This window comes from Lathyrus oleraceus, chromosome 4 (genome assembly GCF_024323335.1).
Source record: "Lathyrus oleraceus cultivar Zhongwan6 chromosome 4, CAAS_Psat_ZW6_1.0, whole genome shotgun sequence".
Classification (NCBI taxonomy): domain Eukaryota; kingdom Viridiplantae; phylum Streptophyta; class Magnoliopsida; order Fabales; family Fabaceae; genus Lathyrus; species Lathyrus oleraceus.
The window spans coordinates 420,895,109-420,916,319 of NC_066582.1; the positions used below are offsets into that span (position 1 = coordinate 420,895,109).

General features: G+C 34.6%; 1 protein-coding gene across 1 annotated transcript; it reads left to right on the forward strand.

The window, feature by feature from the left end:
* The first annotated feature begins 5,001 nt into the window (after nt 1-5,001).
* LOC127075811 (putative acyl-activating enzyme 19) lies at nt 5,002-16,898 on the forward strand. The gene is made up of 17 exons (XM_051017295.1): nt 5,002-5,424; nt 5,817-6,320; nt 6,740-6,936; nt 7,603-7,806; nt 8,937-9,659; nt 11,024-11,670; nt 12,336-12,411; nt 12,479-12,565; nt 13,382-13,425; nt 15,083-15,191; nt 15,287-15,346; nt 15,474-15,555; nt 15,639-15,703; nt 15,793-15,852; nt 16,011-16,055; nt 16,221-16,336; nt 16,415-16,898. Exons 1-17 carry the CDS (start codon nt 5,106-5,108, stop codon nt 16,644-16,646), a joined length of 3,570 nt encoding a protein of 1,189 aa, XP_050873252.1. The 5' UTR covers nt 5,002-5,105; the 3' UTR covers nt 16,647-16,898.
* Nucleotides 16,899-21,211: the final 4,313 nt, after the last annotated feature.

The window sequence follows — 21,211 nt, forward strand, 5'->3', positions numbered from 1 at the left end:
GGTCTGTGTTTATCTAAGGTACTATTTACTAAAAGAGGGTCAAAAGAAAATGACTCGCACGGATGTCGCATCCACTGCATACGTATCTCATATGAATATGAGAATCAGAGTCTTCGTAGCTCGGCTACCTATGGGTTAAAGAGAAGTGTGCTCGCTAAGACATCGCGTTTTATGCCTACGTATCTCATCTGGAATGAGAATCAGAGCAAAACATAGTTCAGCTAACTACCAGAACAAAAGGTCTTGATTGCAACTAGGGCAAGAGAAAGGGAAGGTCTCGATCGCAACGAGGGCGAGAGAAAGGAATCGCAACAAGGGCGAAAGCAACCAAGGATTAGTTGTTAGTCGTCAGTAAAAAAAACTCGGCAAGACATCGCATCTCGTGCCTACGTATCTCATCTGAACATGAGAATCAGAGTTGTCGTAGTTCGCCTAACTAGGGGTTAAGGGTTTCCATCTGAACATGGACTTACAAAGGAGGACACCAGTTGTGTCAAAGGAGAGTGGGCAATGTGTTCAACGTCCTAGCAGTAGGTGTCGCAACTCGCTGAATCGAGTCTTAGGCAGTTACCTCTTTGCAATAGAACGGAGTGACATGCCACAAGATCGGAGACGCACGGAAGGTCTAAAAATGGGGAAGCTCTGCCCTAGAGTTGTCATGCAATGTGGACCTATGTGTTAGGATTTACAAATGGGAACATCTACCTAATGTTAGCATGCAAAGAATAAGGAAATACTACCTATGTTATCATACAAAGAATAAGGGAATTCTACCTATGTTATCATACAAAAGGGTTCTACCTAATGGGTGCTACCTAAACGGAACAAGAGTTGACGGATGGAGCAAAGAGAGGATAAAGGTAGATGGCGATGCTAGAAGCAATCGACTTACATGTGGTAGATGGCGATGCCAGAAGCAATCGACTTACAAGAGAAATGGCGATGCATGAAGCAATCGACTTACAGAAGGATGGATGAATACGTACTGGTTCTGTTAAGTTTTGAAAATGATTACTCGACGTTGGATCGAGCTTTGATCTTGTTTTGAAATGGTTATCGAGTGTTCGTTTTAATTCTTGTATTAACAGATGAATAAAGAATGAAAGAACAAACATTATACACTTCATGGGAGAGGGGTACATTTGTTATGAATGGGGATTGTTCATGGCAATCAAACAATAAAAATATATGCCTCGTACATCATACAAGTAGGCAACAGATATTAATCAGATCAGACAAGTAAACAAGTATATGATCAAGTCAAAGAATCAAAGAATGATATAAGGGAGCATTAAACAAAGCATGAGAATATGAACATGTTAAACAATCAAACAATATTAAACATGGATGAAAGAAACAAGTATGGAAGATGAAAGATGAATCGGACAGATGAAACTATGCACACAAAGGATCACTGAATAATTTAATCGGGAAATGATGCAAGGATCAAATAAAATCAAGATGAAAGGCCTCTAATACACGACATATGAGATGAACAAGGGAGGATCAAAAGATCTCTTCAATTGCCATAAGCAATCCCTAAGTCAAACATCAATCATAGAAAAGTCAATTGAAAAGTCAAGTCAACTTAAAAAATATGGAATAAATAGTAAATTAATCAAGAAAATTATGAAAAATTCAACTAACTAAGGTGGGGTCAGGACATCATCATCCCCCAAAAATATTTTAAAAATAATGAGAATTAGTGTATAAATCAATTGAAATAAAACAGAAGTAAAATGAAAAGTCAACCAAACAAACTAGGTCAAAAATAAATCCAAAATAAATAAAAAATGGGAAATAAAATTCCAAGAAAAGGTCAGGTTGACCATGAGATATTGGTCAACCCTCATCCCAAAAATCAGAACCTAAAAATAATTCTAAGTCATGAAAATAAAATCCAGAAATAAATGTGTATTTAAAAGAACCACTTGAAATAAGTAATTAAAATAAAGTATTAACATTAAATAAATATGAAAATAAAAATTAAATAAAATTAAATAAAACATTAAGAAATATGAAAAGTATTTTTTGGTATTTTTATGAATAAATAAAATATCTTATTAATTAAAAAAAAACAAAACAAAAAATAAAAATAAGAATTAAGAAAAGAAAATAAAATGAATTAATGGGCCAAGTATGTGGGAGGTGCAGATAGCGCGTAGGAAGCCTAGTCCAACATGAATACTCAGGCGTGACACAAAAAATAAATGTACATTTTATTAAATCATGTAACATGTGCATCGACCGGTCACCTTACTTAAGTCACAAAATGACAAAAAACGAACCAATGGCCAGGATCATATCACGCACGCATGATCTAGCAGTTCACAGCGTGACACGTCCCCATCTTCTTCCCATGCCAAGCCCTAACCCCATGCAAATGAAAGAAAACGCGAAAATGCAGCAAGCCTTCCCAATCTTCCAACCAAGATTGCTCATGCTATGGTTCACCAAATGGCACGAAGTAAAAAGCAAAGTTCAAGTGCAAAATGAGTAGAACACCATGGTATTTTATTTCATTAAAAATAGTGACCTTAGCATAGAGAAATATGGACAACAAGACAACTACACGCACACGGATATGAATAGAAAACAACATCACAAACTCAAAGTTAAAAGCAATGCCTCATGTTGAGGGCTTTACAAACAAAAATTGCATAGTATTAACATGGAACACGACATGATGCAAGCATGGCATAATGGAAAAATAACATGAAGTAAGCATGGTGAGCATGGATAACATGATGAGAAAGCATGAATATGGCCATGGAAGAGAGTGAGTAAAGGTTTACCTAGTCGATGCAAGGTCCACTGCCTCTTGGTATTGGAGAAGCTGGAGGGAGAATAAGGTGATGTTTTGATGCTTGTGCTTGAGAAACTTGTGAAATGGAAATGGAAGGAAAGCAACCTTGTCCACTTTCCTTGCTCTTGCTTAGCTCGAAAATAGCAGCCACCCTCTTTCAGATTAGGGTTTATGTGCCTTAAATATGATGGATCCAACATTCTTAATGGGCTTGCAAAAATGACTTGTTTGATTATGTGCAAAATGTGCCAAAAGGGAGGTGGTGAAAGCAAGCTCTAATTTTGGAAAAACTTAAGTTAATGAACAACAAAAGTACATGGCCAAATGAGGTAAAGAGTGTGTTTGTCGATTTTGTGGTCTGGCTGCAGCAGGGCATGACTTGAAAATAAGTTCAAGAGGGTGACTTTATGACTATGTATCTTGATGAGTATATGACCAAATGACAAGGCAATGCAAACAGTAGGAAGAGTGCATGGAGCTTAACATCTTTCATGTTGAACACAAATTGAAATGATGAGTGGAAAGAGGTGAAAAATGGCCATAAAGTTCAGGTTTCATCATGCCAACAGGTTGGGCCAGTTTGGCCTAAATGCTGCCTAGAAATTCAGTTCATGATACCAACTTTAGGTGAGTGCATCTCTCAAACCATGGATCCAAATGAGATGATTCCAAAAGGATGTGAAAGAGGACATGGCAAGGTATAATTGTTATGAAGAAAGTATTTTCAAAATATGCCTTGAAGTGCAAGAAATCTGGCCAAGAAGTCTTGACAAATTTTGCAGATTTTGGACTTAGAAATTTTTCTAAGTGTTCTAGAAAAATGTCTCACTTTGACCAAGCATAATTTTCTCAATTTTAATATAAATGGAGAAAACTTTATATCTCTAGAAAGCTTGGAACAAGAGAAACAACTTTCATGTTGGAGAAATTTTCAAATGGAGTTTGCATCTTGATGGAAAATGGGCTTAAAGTGGGTGCAACAATCATGAAAACTTGCCCTAAATGGAAAGTCAACTATTTCCAAATTTAGTAATTTTTCCAACTCCTGATTAAATGATGAATCCATGATCCAACATTGATCAAATTTCACATGTAGGCTCCCTTAGGCATGAATTTTGAGATTCCACTTTCAAAATGTCAGGAGTTGACTTTTCTGGCCCCACAATTGACTTTTCCCAAACTGTCTGATTCCCGATTCCATTGATCAATTGAAGCACCTCTGGCTCAAATAAAGAGCTGATTTTTTGTATGTAGACCCTTGAGGACATATGGAGGGGCATGGAAAAGAGTTTCACCCAAGGAATCAGAAATAAACTGATTTTATATCAAACCCTAGTTTTAGGACAAAATGATCAGGAACTGATTGCACTGATTGCCAATGGATCTTTCTGAGATAAATGTGAGTCTTCCTAGACCAAGATGCCTCTCCAATCATGACATGGATAAGCTCCTTCACTTCCAACCAAACATTGCCTGTTGCAGGTAGCCACGAACCCTAATTTCCTGATTAAAACCAGATGCACACTCTGAGAGCTCTGAATCCTCCACTGATGAACTGAGGACCACAATAAGATACCTGGACCACCTTGAGACCCTTGAGACTTGTATATTTAAGGAATGAAGTCCAAATCTCAATCTTGCTTTGTGTGGGCTCCTTCTGTTAAGGAGTGCTCAATCAAACCCTGATTTCCATGTCACTAATGCAGTATGTAATGAGTATGACCTAGTATGATGCTAATGCAGTGTGAAACATAATCCCATGCTTCCCTGAAAAAGTGAAAGGTAAATTTTGGGGTATTACAATACTAGGTTTTAATTCTTGTATTTATTGTCTCATATATATAACGAGGTTGTAATTTGTATATTAATATATGAAAATCAGAAAGACTCGGTTTTAATTCTTGTAAATATAGTCTCTTTTATCTAATGAGGTTGTCATATGCATATTAACATAAGAAAATGAGAAATATTGGGTTTTACTTCTTGTAAATATAATCTCATCTCTATAATGAGTTTGTAATATGCATAATATGCATAGGTTCATCATAAAAGAAGGAAACTCACCCCTTTAAAATATTATGGGTGAAAAATATTATAAAAATTATTTTTTTTTAAAGAAAATTTTAGAATGATAATAGGGACTAAAATATATTTAACCCAAAATAAAAATATGGAGTAAGTCTTGAGTGCAAGGTATTAATAAGAAATTATAGAAACGGATGAACAATAACTATGAAAGAAACAATCAAGTGAACAACAACGCCACCACCACTCGGAAAGAAACCGATGAACGATAACTATGAACTCAGAAACACAATATTGCTGCATTTCACACGAGTTTTTCCGAACTGCATCCATAAACCCTAACAAAATCGCAGTGATCCATGCTTCCGGCGTGGCCAATCTTTCCCGCGAAAAATCCACCTCCCCAAACTTCAATGGTGACTTTACCACGCTCTTAGAACAGCGCGTCGAATCCACGTCTCCGCCACTCTACCACGGTGACCGTTGCTTCACTTACTCTCATGTCTTGAACGCTGTTCATTATCTCAGCTCTCGTATCCGATCTATCCTTCACGGTGCAGATGACCCGCACCTGATTACAGCCAAATCTCAAGGTTCGTTGCTACGGAAATTTAGTTAAACCGTTAGATAATTGCTTACTTAGTTTTTGAAGTTTTTTCTCTAATTACCTTACTTGCAATTTTGAATCTCTAGGTTCCTTATTCACTTGATGATGGGAATTTTGTTACACAATTAGTTAGTTAGCTTGTTAGTTTGATTTTAATTGTAACACTGCGTCTAAGTATCCGACATGTGTCAGTGTTTGACACTCGGCACGACACCAGCACAAGTGGTTATGTTCGCAACTGCTTCAATTTTTTCAAATTATTACTATTGCATAGGAGTCAGTGTTGTGTCTGGTGGTCGTGTTTGTGCTTCATAATCTATTAGTCTTTTATATGTTTGAATGTGAAAATGAATATTAGCATCCTATATTCGGCCGTAGGTAACAATGCTGTTCACCGTGGAGAGAGAACTGTTCAGACATCTGAGCCCTTGAAAAATGTGGAGCCTAGTGCAGAGGCAATGGTTAACTCTGGTGAAGAGTATAGGCCAAAGATAGTGGGCATTTATATGCCTCCTTCTGTTGAATATATCATTGCTGTTCTTTCGGTATTGAGGTGTGGGGAAGCCTTCTTGCCTTTGGATCCTTTTTGGCCAATCGAAAGGATACTGTCAGTTGCTTCTTCTTCAAATGCTGATCTCATTATAGGGTCCCAGTCTTCGTGTGGTCAAAGTAACTTTGACCGGCTTGATGAATCACATTGGTTGGCAAAGTCAATTAGTTGTCCTGTTTTGAGCTACTCTGTTGAAGAAAATCTTCAAGAATGTAGTTGTTCAACAGATTTGGCATGGCCCTGTGCCAATGAAAAGAAAAGATCTTTTTGTTATCTGATGTATACTTCTGGATCATCTGGAAAGCCTAAAGGAGTGTGTGGCACCGAACAAGGTAACTTGTTAATGTAGTTTGTTGCAGCTGTTATTTTACTGAAAACAATATTTATTTCTGACCTTAGGTGAATTTCTGTCATCTTCTCCTTAGTAAACACTAATCAAATATTCTCCTTGGAAATCACTTAATAAGATACTTTGGAGAAAAATTTAAAAATAACACATTGCTCAAAATTTTAATTTTTTTTGGAATTTTGGTTTTTAATAGAGCCTCATGGTGTCAATTGCTCTGTTCTCGATCCTACCAGTGAGAGTGGCTTGATTGTTACTGTTTGTTTCTTATCGAAAGATTTTAGTTATTTGTCATCCTACACATGAAAGTTTCTGTCTAAATTTTTTGTTTTGATCCGTGATATATTTTTTATAATTATGGATATGTACCTTCTTGTGTCACAGTCTGGTTTACATTCTTGCTAGGTCTTTCAAACCGCTTTTTATGGATGCAAGGAGTGTATCCTTTGACGGGACGAGAACTATTATTGTTTAAGTCGTCAATTAGCTTCGTTGACCACCTGCAAGAATTCCTCAGTTCTATTTTGACTGCTTGTGTATTAGTTATTCCTCCTTTCAGAGAGCTCAAAGAAAATGTATATTCCATAATAGATTTTCTACAGGTATGACGGTTCCTAATCGACTTTTGTGATTTATGTATTGCCATTACTGATCTTTTACCTCTGTAACTTGTTAACTTGTTGTTTCATGTCTGGCAAGAACTGCATGTTTGCATTCCCTTCTAATTCAATGTTTATTGTTAGTGTTACCTTTGAAGGTTTAAGTTTTTATTTAAATTGCAAAATAAATTCCAACAGTGTTTTGGGTACTATTATTGGAAATGCTGTTCTGCAATCTTTTACCTCTGTAACTTCTTGTTTCATGTCTGGCAAGAACTGCATGTTTGCATTCCCTTCTAATTCAATGCTTATTATTAGTGTTACCTTTGAAGGTTTAAGTCTTTATTTAAAATGCAAAATAAATTCCAACAGTGTTTTGGGTAATATTATTGGAAATGCTGTTCCGCAATGTATCTATGGATATAGGCATAACTTAAACATTTTTCATAAGGACTGTCTCCTTTATATTAACATATCGCGCCAATGAAAAGTATTCTATATTCTTTTATTCTCTATCAGTTAGTAAGGAAGTTATACTTAATTGCTTACCCTTTATATTAACATATCGCACCGATGAAAAGTATTCTATATTCTTTTATTCTCTATCAGTAAGTAAGGAAGTTATACTTAATTGCTTACCCTTGCCTGTAATATTAAATGCTTCTGTAGGCTTATTCTGTTAATAGGCTTACGGCTGTTCCATCACTAATAAGGACAATTCTTCCAGTATTGCAAACTCATGCTGACATGCGTATTGTAAGTTCACTGAAATTGCTAGTGCTAAGTGGTGAAACTTTTCCTCTTACCTTGTGGGAGAGACTTTCAACTATACTACCAAAGACATCAATCTTGAACTTATATGGAAGTACCGAGGTTAGAAAAGAAAACTACGCTTCTACTTTGAGATTTTTGCAAGGAAGTTTATAGTTTGTATTTCCCATCTGATTCTGTTATGACCTTCAATGCTTCTACTCAAGATTCAATATTGTCGAACATACTTGCACAGAATTTGACATAGTATTGTTTCTTTTCTGTGTGGGAGTAATTCAAATTTTTTCCTAGCTGCTTCCTTGGTTTCTGTTCTTGCTTTGAATTCAATCCAATGCTATATAGTCACACACTACATATTATATCTAATTGAATTAATTGGAGAGAGTTGCCAGACATTATAATTGTTATTCTCATCACCACTAGAACAGATGCTCTGTTGCTGATATGATAAATGTGGAAAAATATGCTTCATAATTTGATTCTTTAAGAATTGGAAATAGAATATTTTGGATGTGATTAGAAACATTTTGACCCTCTTTTGCTATTGTAATCTGTAGTTACTCAAGTTCTATCTAACTCAATTTAGTTATATCAACATGCCAAGTGGAGGAACCATGAAAAGACTAACTTCAAGCACAAAGCTTTAAGAAATTCAGAGAATATTGGACAGTTAGGTAAGACATGGTAGGGAAACTAGAGAATAACGGAAGGTTTAATCAAGGGGTGGTAGAGTAGGTTTGATTTATAAAAACGGTTGGACACATTTTCCCCTTGAGAGTAATGCTTGTTTGACTTTTGAGTTATCTTTACTTTAATTTCTTTTATTATTTGTAAAATATTAACCATGGATATTATGGTTATTTTTGGGGTGACAACAAAAATTCAAGGCTTGATGTTTAGAAGTGAAGGATAAGCTAAAGCTAAAGCTAAAGCTAAAGGCAGACTGGTTTTGATGAGACTGATCCATAGATTAAACAGTCACCATAGAAACTTAGTGCAACTTGAGCGATCTACCTTAAATTTTGTCACAAAGATTTACATGGGACTTTGTCTTTTTGTGTTTTTACTGATTAATGCATTTCTTTTTCTTCTTTTATTTCAAATGATAATTATGTTATTTTTTATATGAATTTTCACAGGTTTTATCATATTGCACTTTCCTATCTTTTCTATAATTATCCTGGGCTAATACTAATCATGCCTTTGTTTTCCCTTTCCACTTTTTAACTAAGGTCGCCGGCGATTGTACATATTTTGATTGCAAGAGGATACCATTGATTTTGAAGGAAGAAATTCTAACCAGTGTTCCAATAGGTTTACCCATTACTAACTGCGATGTAGTGCTTATTGGTGATAATAATGTATCAAATGAGGGTGAGCTATATGTTGGTGGTTCTTGCATTTTTAGGGGTTACTACAATGAATCTGATACAACTTCTGATGAATTTGTAAAATTGCCTCAAAGTTATGGGTGCAAAGATTCTGTTGATGCTTGCCAAAGCGAATTATACTTTAGAACTGGTGATTTAGTCAAACAGTTGTCAAGTGGTGATTTTATATTCTTAGGAAGAAAAGACCGTATCGTAAAAGTCCACGGGCAGCGTATTGCCCTGGAAGAAGTTGAAATTTTGCTAAGGGAACATCCATATATAAATGATGCTGCTGTAGTTTGTCAAAATCTTCAAGCAGAGCTTGTGTTTATTGAAGCCTTTATAATATTGAAGGACAAACAGCAATTGGGTGAATTATTAGTACCTGCAATCAGAAGTTGGATGATTAACAAACTTCCATCAGTTGTGCTCCCTAACCGTTTCATCTTCACAGAATCATTTCCCGTGTCTTCTAGTGGTAAGATTAATTATAAGTTGTTGGTTAGCTCAGCATTATTGACTAAGAATGTCAAGGATAAGGTTGGTAATACTAGCTGCATCAATCTTTTGCAACTTATTAAAAAGGTATGATTTCAGTATTTTAATATGACTATATATTTTGTGTATCATAACAAAAAACAAAATTCCTCCTTTGATCTTGTTTTGTTGAACTTTATATTGTAAATAGTTATATGTGGATTTGGACAATGATGTCAATTGTAGAGTTTTTGGTGATAAGTATGCCTAATGGTTGGTTACTGAATCTACTTTTTTTCTTCTATTTCTACAAATCTGCATTGAAGAGGCTTTTTACTAGGTATTCGGCCCGGTTCTCTCATCTGAAAACTTATATCCACTGGCAATGAACGCACACAACCACAAATGAAGAGGAAAATAGGTTTAGCGGGTGGGGGTGGGTGGGTGGGGAGGGGGGAGGCAAGTTTGTGCCGGTCTCCTTCTCTTACTTTTCATAATAAAAAATTAGTTATCTTCACAAAAATGTAATTCTTGCTGTAAATATTTCAACCAAACAAGTTCACATGTAGCATGTGCCATAGCTCGATACTCTAGGTCTTTAGATCGAACCTTGAAGCGTGGGCTCATAACCCACAGGTCCTTGGATCGGAACCAGGTTCTGATACCATATTGAATATCAACATTTCTTGTGTTATTGAAAAGGTTGAAAACAACTATTTATATACGTAACAGATATAATCTAAATAGGAATGCAATCCTATTATAATTCTTTAAGATACTAACAAATCAATTATAATAAATATCAATATTTCAACCGTGTACTAGCCCTTGAAAGGTTTAATTTGAAGTAAAAATACTACCTGCTGTAGCACAATGCAGCTATTGCAACCTATCAAAGTTGTCAATCAGGGACAGCGGAAAATAGTGCACTGTGGATTGTTAAAATTTTGCCATGCAATAGTGCTGTAACTATAGCAGCTATTTGACAACATTTTACCCTAAATAGCATATCCCGGAACACTAGCAGTTTGTTCAAATTCCGCTATGCTTTAGTGGTATAGCGTCGCTATAGCTTCTATTTAACAAGACTGCAACTTATTATTTCAGCACAAAGTATTGACTTTTGTGCTTTGTCCGCATTTGAATCCTGAGATTTTTTCAGGAGGCAGTGTATTAGAGGTGAAAACCATTTCTGGGCAATATTCAGAAAGACAGATTTGCATATCAGTTTGTTCTCATCTTTTCAAGCATGTTCTTTTTGTTTACACATTTGTGACTGCCAGTTTTCCTTTTGTACATAGGCTCCCTCGTTTTAGAGAATCCCATGAACCTATAATATAATGAGACATTTGTTGCTTCTTTATATTCCATCTGTATGTGTCTGTACATGTAAATGTAGCTTGTTGACTCAAGCTAATTATGTAAAAAATGCGTGTCTGTGGAAGTGTTTTATTTAATGAGTTCTGTAACAGGCCTTTCACGATGCTTTAATGGTTGAAAAGCTATGCAATGACGACGATTTCTTTATGATGGGCGGTAACTCTCTTTCTGCTGCACATGTTGCTCACAATTTAGGGATTGACTTGAGATTTCTTTACTACTATCCAACTCCTTTTAAGCTTTGTATGGCTCTCCTCAATAAAAGAGGATTGTGTTCCTTGCATAACAGCTTGGATAAATGTTTGCAATTAGACGCGGATATGCAAAATAACCATTTTTCTTCCAATCATACTGAAAGTTTAATTCCTCTCGAGTCAAAGATGATTCCCAAAGATGATGTTGATATTTTGTTTCCTTCCAAGCGATTAAAAAGGGGTTCTACAGATGTTTCATCAGGGGGAGATGAGCCATTTCCTTGGCATTTCCCTTCAATATTCTTATCATCTTCCTTTAGCCGATGCAACAAGGTGTTCTATAAAGAGAAGGCTTCTGTAATTAATACACACAAAACATGGTCGGGCAAAGTTCCAAGAGGAAACCGAGGTCACATGAAGAGCATTTGGAAAGTTAACATGGAATCTTGTGTTGATGCTTCACCCATGGTTGTGTTGAAAGGCTCAGATATTTATTTATTCATTGGATCTCACTCACACAAATTTCTCTGCATAAATGCTAGAAGGTATAAACGTAATATTGTTTGTCTAAATGGTTTTAATGTTATCATCACATAGTATTTCTCATGTTATTGATCTTAAATCAATAAAGTTTTGCATTTGAAAACCTTCCTCATTTTATAGTTTAATCTCCAACAATATCCGCAACAACTCTTTTTTTAATTGAATTAGAACCAATTTGTCCACTTGGCATCAATGGTGATTTCTTGTACTTGTTAAGTTGTATTTGTACACGCAGAAAGATAAAGAGAGTGAGTAGAAAAAGCCGAAACACGAGAATACCGTAAGGGATACTATACAGTGTGTAGAGACCCTCATATTACGAAACCCTTGTAATTTATTATAGTAACTCTTACAACAGTACATGTCGATGTATGATGTATAATATAACATTTGTACAATCTTGGTATTTTTTTAAACGCATCACGACTGTAGATTTATTTTACAAGAAAGAATGAGGAGATTGCTTACACTTTTTTCTTGGCTCTGTGCCACACTTTTACTGTTATCCACAATGTTCATTCACCATTGAATATGCTCATCCCATCATGCTTTATAGGTATAAAATGTAAATCCCTTGAATCATAGCAGTGCTATGCACTATTCATGCTAGACCTATCAAAAGATGTTTATTAAAACTACTAAAACTGCTGCTTAATAATTGGTTTAGTGGTTTTATACAGTGGGAGATCAAACTAGAAGGCCGGGTTGAATGTACAGCTGCGGTCGTCTCTGATTTTTCCCAGGTCTGTGTTCAATTGTTAAATATTACAAGATTCTATCCATTTGTTCTGACATGTGGTATTTCTCTAGGTGGTTGTTGGTTGTTACATGGGAAAAATCTATTTTCTTGATTTTTGGAATGGACACATCTACTGGATTTTTCAAACATCCGGTGAGGTATCTAGTTTTAACACTATTAAGTATAAACTTGTCTTTTCTTCTTTGAGGTTTTCTGGTGTCTTCCCGAAGGTTTTACTTTTTTTATTAGTCAAGTTCTTTTTTATTACTTCACAGATCATGTGAAGGAGTGTAGTTGATTGCAGAAGGAACTGGAAAACAAATTGATTGGCACCCAATAATTAAAAGGGTGTATGTAGGGGGAGTTAGTAAAGGAAAGGAGAGGATTAATACAGGTTCTCAAAATACATGTTTGCGTAAAAATCGGAATAAGGGAAAGTTAGTTAGTTTAAAACTTATGCGGACTTGTAGGAGAGAAGAGGTGCTTTCAAATTCACCTTATCATTTGATTCTTTTCCTGGTTACATTGATGAGGGGATTGTTGCATAACACCTAGGAGTTCTCGCCCCTAATTCTTCTTTCAATTGACACTATTTTCCTTCTATACCAGTTGAGTGTATTATTACAAATACTTAACAAATACTTAATAAATTAGCTCTCCAATGCTTTTTAGAATTAAAAAAGAGGTCATAACAACATGAACCTCATTACAAGGATCGCCAAAGAATTACATCATCACTGTTATCTGTCTCTAGCACCACTATTTCCACAGTAACTTTTACAAAATTACCACTACACTTTTTTTTATGATAACTTGTCTTCTCCGGGTTGTTCCTAGTACCTAGCATCATTTATTTTCAATTAATACTTTTATTAAGATAGGGTCATAATGACTATTCTCTTCTCATTTATCTGACTTAGTTATAACCCCCTCTTTTGTGGTCAATTTCTTATTTACGTTTTAAACTCTTGAAGGTTAAATCACAGCCAGTTGCAGACACACACAGACAATTGATCTGGTAATTTTTTTCTGCCTCTCTTTCTTTATAGTCAAGTGACCGTACATGCTTTTTGTACATCATTATTTTCATGGATGAGATGATCTAGGGTGCATATTTGATTTAAGTATCTAAGGGTTTGTGCTAAAATTAGATGTTCTAAACACTATTTTCTATTAAGTAGATTCTTACAAATCTATGGGTCGAGTCTACAATGATTCCACAAATTTACGGAGACTTTTAAATTTGATAACCTTAGATGGTATGAATATGTGATATTAGAGAACTGCTGGTTTGTATAAGCCAATCTTTGAAATAGCTGTTTTCGGCATTTTGTATAGTTAAAAGTCAAACAGAAACAAAGAGCATTCCAAACCTTTTTTCTTTTGTCTTGTGATTACTGATTTTTAGAAATATACATCAGGTTACCTGATATGAACTAGGTACTTCATTACATGTAAGCTGGGATTAATCCCATTTAAAGAGGTCATAATTTCTCCAATCGAGAAAACAAAAGATATAACACTATAGTCCTATGAGAGTGCACAGACCTCCATTTTCAAAGGCCCCCAAAATTCAATGACTGGATGCAGCGATATCAAATTGAATATTTTTCGAATTGTAAATTGAATCTATGAATGCTATCAATAAAAATATTGCAATATAAGTAAAAAGAATTGACATGAAAAAACATTAGCTTATATGTCATATAAACATAAAATATTTAAAAATTCATGTCATAAAAAAATGACAAGAAAAGTGGGGCTGGCTATCCATAGTTTACAAAATAGGTGCCCAAAGTAGTCATAAACGTGTCTGACTACATAAAGTTCTGGGACAACTGGACATGTTGCAATTCATCTGACTGAATCAAGATTCTTGGGGAATTTATTTCCATAATAGATATGCAGAATGATTTATCTCAACGTTGTTCCAATCCAAATCCCTCCTTTGTGTGCCTAGATATCTTCCTTTGTCACCATGTGCTGCTACCTCCTGCTGCTGCCGCTGCTGCCTCCTGCTGCTGCCGCTGCTGCCTCCTGCTGCTGCTGCCGCCGCCTCCGCTACTGCCGCTGCCGCTGCTGCTGCTGAAATTGTCAATAATATACTTCAGGAATTGTCTGATTGAGAGACTTCACATGCCATATGGTACAATATAAGTTGGCAAACCTAGTTGGCTAGTGCACAAGTTAGGAAAGGATTCTCCAGAAACTTATATTATGGAAAATAAGGCTTTTGATGTTTGGTTTAAGACTTCATATGCTTAGAAATCATGAGATTCTCAGAAATTTGGAGTTCTCACAGGACTATGCTGTAGAATGTGCTACCTCTTCACTTCATATTTTTTATCTTGATGCTTGTTGTTTCTAGACTGTTCTGTTTTGGAAGATATCTTCAGCTCTTTCACCTGTTGTACTTTTCCTCTTTCCTCTCTAATAAAGTTTATCTTCTAAAAATTAACTCAGGTAGAAATTAAACATCACTTTGTAATTTTTTTTAATTAACGGACAAAGATAACTATGGGTGGAACTTCTTGCTGCATGAGTACATGCTTAAAGAGTCTAGTATACATGTTTAAACATCTTTTATGGTTAGAAGTCTGCGACCTAGGTTAAAAGGTTCGCTACATGTAGTTTGATTGGAAAATTTTCAACATGGTTTAAAAATGTTTATGCAGGTGTGGCTCATATGATCATAACTTGTATGCTCTTGATTACAAAAATCATTGTTGTGTCTATAAGCTACCATGTGGAGGCAGTATCTATGGGTCACCTGCAATTGATGAGGTGAATTTCACTTCCAAAGGACATAATACATGTATATTGGTTAGTGAAAAGTTTACTACTGAGTTCTAAATCTTTTGTACTTATATTTCATGTAGGTTCGTGGCGTGCTTTATGTGGCCTCTACTGGTGGTCGTATAACAGCTGTATCGATATCAGTACGATCAATTTATAAATTTATTAACTTATTAATCTATTAATACTGTGGTTGAAGTTGCCGACACATTCAAGTTAACTCAGCTATTGATCTTTAGTCAGACTGAAATGTTCCCTTGCTAAATCCAGGCTTCCCCATTTAGTATATTATGGCTACTTGAATTAGAAGTCCCAGTGTTTGGTTCTCTGGCTGTCACTCAAAATGGATCTGGTATGCATTTTGCAGTCTTCCGTTTGATTAGGCATCGACCACTCTTCCTTATACCTGTATACTTTTTTTTCCGTTTTGTGCAGTATTATGTTGCTTGGTTGATGGCCATGTTCTTGCATTGAATCCCAACGGATCCATAGTTTGGAAGGTATGAAGTATGAACCTTCTTATATTTGCAATTAGTTCCCTGGTTGAAATAATTTCAACTTGCCTTTTTTGTCAATAAAATTTGCTCAGAAAACAACCAGTGGTCCAATATTTGCTGGGCCATGCATACCTTCTACCCTTCCTCATGAGGTACACCATTCTGTTCAAAAAATCTTGTAATATCTTGATATTATAATACTTTCGAATATCTCCAAAGTTATTGGGTATATTATTATCATTATAGTTATTCTAAGTGATTAGTGAAATATTTATTTATTTTATATTATTATTCTTTTATTCCACCCTAGGTGCTTGTATGCTGCAGAAATGGAAGTGTATACTCATTCAAACTGGTGAGAACTAGTTCATAAACATGTTCCCGTTTCTTGTTTTGTCATCTTTTTGGTGGATTAACTTTTCACTGCAGATTCATGTTCAGCCACATTTTTACTTTGTACCGGTTGAATTGTATTTTTTCCGGTTAATATCTGTTCTATTCCATGTTTGATTAACAACAGGAAAAGGGAGATCTAACATGGGAATACAATGTTGGAGATCCAATTACTGCATCTGCTTATGTTGACGAGCACTTGCAGCTGGAGCCTGAATCTGATGCCTCCCACACTTCGGACAGGTTAGCCTAGTTTGTTTTCTTAAGCTAGAGCGACAATATCAGCTATCGATTTCAAACATTTTTTTTTGTCATCTTCAGGTTTATTTGCATTTGTTCTAGTTCTGGAGGTATACATCTTCTTCGAGTGAACACAGATTTATCCGAAGATACAGATCAACTAAAAAGCAAAGTGCAGGAATTTGCAAGACTCGACTTGCCGGGGGATATATTCTCTTCGCCATTAATGATTGGTGGCCGGATTTTTGTTGGTTGTAGGGATGATTACTTGCACTGTGTTGCCCTTGAAATTCCAAAGCAACGTGGGAGTTAAAACATTGTATTTTTTTACCCTCCCAGTATTGGTATTGTCATCCTAAAAAATATGTTATACGTTTTTCGATAATATAGAGTCTAGAACGTTTGAAGATTTGTTTAAGTAAGTTTCTTTTATTCTTTAAAATACCAATTTCAATTGATCTGTACTTATCAATCATGTAATTCATAAGTTCAATTTAACTTGGATATTGGAAGTAAATATTATAAGAAATGTAAATCGAATTAAATTGATTCTGTTTATTAATAAGATTCCTCTCTCGGATATATTAAACCAAAATGACTGCCACACCATTGCTTAAGCTTTCATCAAGAGAAAAACTGATTTGACACATACCAATTCATAAGATACGAGCATACTTGATTTTTTTTAAGAGTTGTTATTTTAAAAGCTTAACATTTTTTTATTGTTATTTTAAACCATTGATCTTCCTGATATAAAATTAGATTTGGTCCCTTAATTTTATGGTCTTTGGATTTTTGTGGTTTCATCCACTTTATTATAAGTGGTATTTTTGCATACATGGTATTGGATTTTTGTGGTTTCCTTCACTTTTACACTTTATCATAAGTGGTACTTTTGCATACATGGTGTTGAATTTTTGTGATTTTCTCCACTTTTACATAAGTGATACTTTTGCATACATGGTGTTGATGATTGAGATGAAAAAATAATTTTTAATTATACGTTATTGATGATTAGAATAATTTATTAATTAATATTTTTTATTAAATAAATTAATAATTAATTATTTTAATTAATATTTTTAAAAATTAATTATTTAAAATTTTGAAAAGAATTAATAGATATAAGAACCATTTTATTTAGCATTTATTTAACACGCACAAGATGACAACAAATCATTATGTGAGTAACTTTTATAAATACCCATTTTATTTACGAACAAAATAATGTGAAATTTTGTTGATGATCAAAACAATTCAACCACCATCTATTTCATCACCACACATTCATTTTAACAAACATCACCAAAACTTCAAAGTACCTTAGTAAATACTCTTTCATTTCACACCATAATTATCCACACTTACACAAACAAAACATAAAAATGGCAATCAGCTACCACCACAACCGCATCAATCTCCCGTGCATGTCTTGCACAGAAGTGAAAAGTCTCATCTTCTCATGTTCTTGATATGTTGTTCTTCTTAATTTATTGTTTAGTTTTGAAATATTTTGGTTGATGAATAAACAAACAAATTTGTCCATTTGTTTCCCTTGCTTACTATAATTTACATGTTTCACTTCTTGACCTCAAAATCTTAGCAACGCCATGCTACTTGTTGTTATATATATCGAATGCAAACAAAGAGACCCCCCATTTCACTTTTCAATACCAATTATCTCCCAAATGTAATAACATTTCATTACTTCTTTGTCTTGACACAAATAGGAAGCAAAGCTGTAGACTGTAGTGGTGAGAATAATTTTCCATGGAAAGGAAAACATTAGAGAGTGAGGCAAGTCACGAAAACTCCAACCATACTCAGACTGATCATGAAGTTCCAGTAATATACTACCTCTCTAGAAATGGACAGCTTGAGCATCTCATGTATGTTTCAATCTCTTCTTCACACGGAACACCGCCACTTAAAGGAAATAAAATGTTATGACATAAAAAACAGACAAACTCACTTTGATTTACAGGCTTGACATAAAAAGGTATATATATATATATATATATATATATATATATATATATATATATATATATATATATATATATATATATATATATATATATATATATATATATATATATATATATATATATATATATATATATATATATATATATATATATATATATATATATATATATATATATATATATATATATATATATATATATATATATATATATATATATATATATATATATATATATATATATATATGTTTTTCATCTACAAATGTTTTTTCAAACAATGTTAAAATAACATGATGTGATCATTCCTTCATTCAGGAGTTACGGAAATGGAAAGGAAGTTTGATGAAAATAGAGGGTCTTTGTCATTATTCAGCTCCAATTTTGAATCATTAGAAGGGTACTCTTTGGAATTAGAAGATATCAGAAACCAAAAGATAGAGAGTGAACGTCCAAGTGGGAGGATGAGAGCAACACAAGTTCTCATGCAGTTGGTCAGCTGTAAAAGTATTAGATAGGAACTATGAGGAAGTCTCTAAATTGCTCAAAGGCATTGGGATTGATGTGGTGAGGGAATAGATGGTAGTTGAATTGTTTTGTTTATCAACAAAGTCACATATTGTTTTGTTTGGAAATAAAATAAGTGTTTATAGAATTTAGTCACACATGAGTTTGTTGTTATTTTTTGTGTTGGACAGATGCTAAATGAAATGAATGCAATTATGAATATGAATTAGGCTTCGGCCCAATAATTCTCTTTAAAATTTTAAATAATTAATTTCTAAAAATATTAATTAAAATAATTAATTATTAATTTATTCTATACAAAATATTAATTAATAAATTATCATAATGATCAATGATAGCAGATACTTCATGCTTAAGTGTATAATGGATAGAATGTCTCCCACGAGATTGAGAGTGGGCTACCCCACGATGATGTTGTACGATGATGAGGCGTCCATTATGAGATATTTGACCTTTACTATCTTTGCATTCTCGTTTAACCCAAATATCGCCTCAAGATTTTTGTGACCCTTCAATTGCACTGACTCACCAAAGAACCCAATCAGCGGGCCTTAGAATGTCCGAAAATTATCTTGATCAAGTTGGGGCCTCACAAAATCATCGTAGAACAAGATGTTCATTGAGCTTCCCGGATCAATTAGTACCCGTTTTACGTCCCAATATTCGTACCGCGTTGTGATGACCATGGGGTAATTGTTATAAGGGATAATTCCAATAACATCTTACTAGAAAAAATGACGGAAACTGACTCCTTTTCCAAATCTGCCTTGGGACTGGCGGGTACGATGCTTACCATCAAAGCTTGTCGAGTATACTTTCGGTCGGAAGATTTGGATTCTCCGCCTCCAGTGAACCCTCATATTAAATATGAAAACTAAGGTCATTGGTGAATGAGAATAGGTGTGGCTCAGGTCAGTTTTACTAGGCCCCATGGTGGGCACCAATTGTATTTGCTAAAAAGTATAATGAGGACAACCCCTTGTTGTGTAGGGTTGTCTGTGGTGTTTAGGGATAAATCATGTAGGACTGTGAGAAGCTTTGTATACAGTTTTTTGTGAGAAAGATTGGAGAACTCCCCTTCTCATTCTAAGAGTGAGATATATAAAAATGGATTTTTGGGCTTGGGCTCGAGGGTGGTTGCCCTAATTCTCTTATCAGAGAGGTGGAGTGGCATGGACACTTTCTCCTTTGAATTATAGGGATATAATTTCTATGTTGAATATATATATATATATATATATATATATATATATATATATATATATATATATATATATATATATATATATATATATATATCACCACTCGGGCACATAATCACCCATGCCTATCACCACGTGTCAGACGATCTCATACCATGTTTGGGCGATCTATCACCATGTGTTTAGTGGCCAATGTTGAGGCAAGGGGCTTGTATTGCCTACAACTATGCCTCATTCTTAGGGTTCATGGAAATTATCCCAATACACTCCCAAACATAAATTCTACACTTTGTTACATTCTCATGGCCTTCCCATAAATGAGGCATGGACATCTTGGACCCTTTCTTCCTAGCATGATGAACTTCCCTCTTGGAAATGCTCTTTGGAGTCATTATCCATGCAAACAAAGAAAAAACATTATGCAGAGTAAACATTACAACTACAACACTCAGATAAACATCAAACTTATGCAAATAATCTCCAATCTTCTTCTCATTATCATCACTTTTTCTTTTATTTCCGAAAACAACTAATACAACCGATCTTGAGGGATCTAGGAAACATCAAACCTCCTATGCCACTATGAAAGATCCTCTGTGTTTACATGATTACATAACTTTCTATGCATCATAAATCACATCACTGTACTATAAATGATCTTATCTTTTATCCCAGAGTCAAAGCAATGTTAAGAAAATATCATATCATTCATAGCTTTCCATATTCCATATATAGTTTCCGTCACGACTATTTTCAAGATTAGTCGTCTCCAACCTTTTTTCTTTATTTCTTGAATCAACCATCTCTTCTCATTAGTCCATCTTATGGGTATTCTATAGTATCCTATCCACTATAGAACCCCCTTCCAAATATGGTGTATGTTGGTACATTCAAAGAACAAGTGCTCACTTGTTTCTACTTGATTTCAAAAGCCACACTTGCCATCAACGATGATACCAAATCGCAAGAGTCTATCTTCAGTTGGTAATCATTTCAGCAGGGCAATCCAAAGTATGAATATTGATCTTGGCCTTGCATAATTATTTAACATCATCTTTAGCCAATCCACATTTTCTTTTCCACTTGCAGAGCTTTATACATGGAGGATGTCTTGTAATTACCTCTTTGTATTGCTTCTCTTTAGTAATCAGTTTGCTACGCAC

Bases quoted from the DNA above. Each gene is read 5' to 3' on its own strand.
- LOC127075811 (XM_051017295.1), top strand. From the start codon at position 5,106: ATGAACTCAGAAACACAATATTGCTGCATTTCACACGAGTTTTTCCGA. The intron at 7,807-8,936 runs GTTAGAAAAGAA...TTTTTAACTAAG, and splicing joins ACTTATATGGAAGTACCGAG to GTCGCCGGCGATTGTACATA. The intron at 9,660-11,023 runs GTATGATTTCAG...GTTCTGTAACAG, and splicing joins TTTTGCAACTTATTAAAAAG to GCCTTTCACGATGCTTTAAT.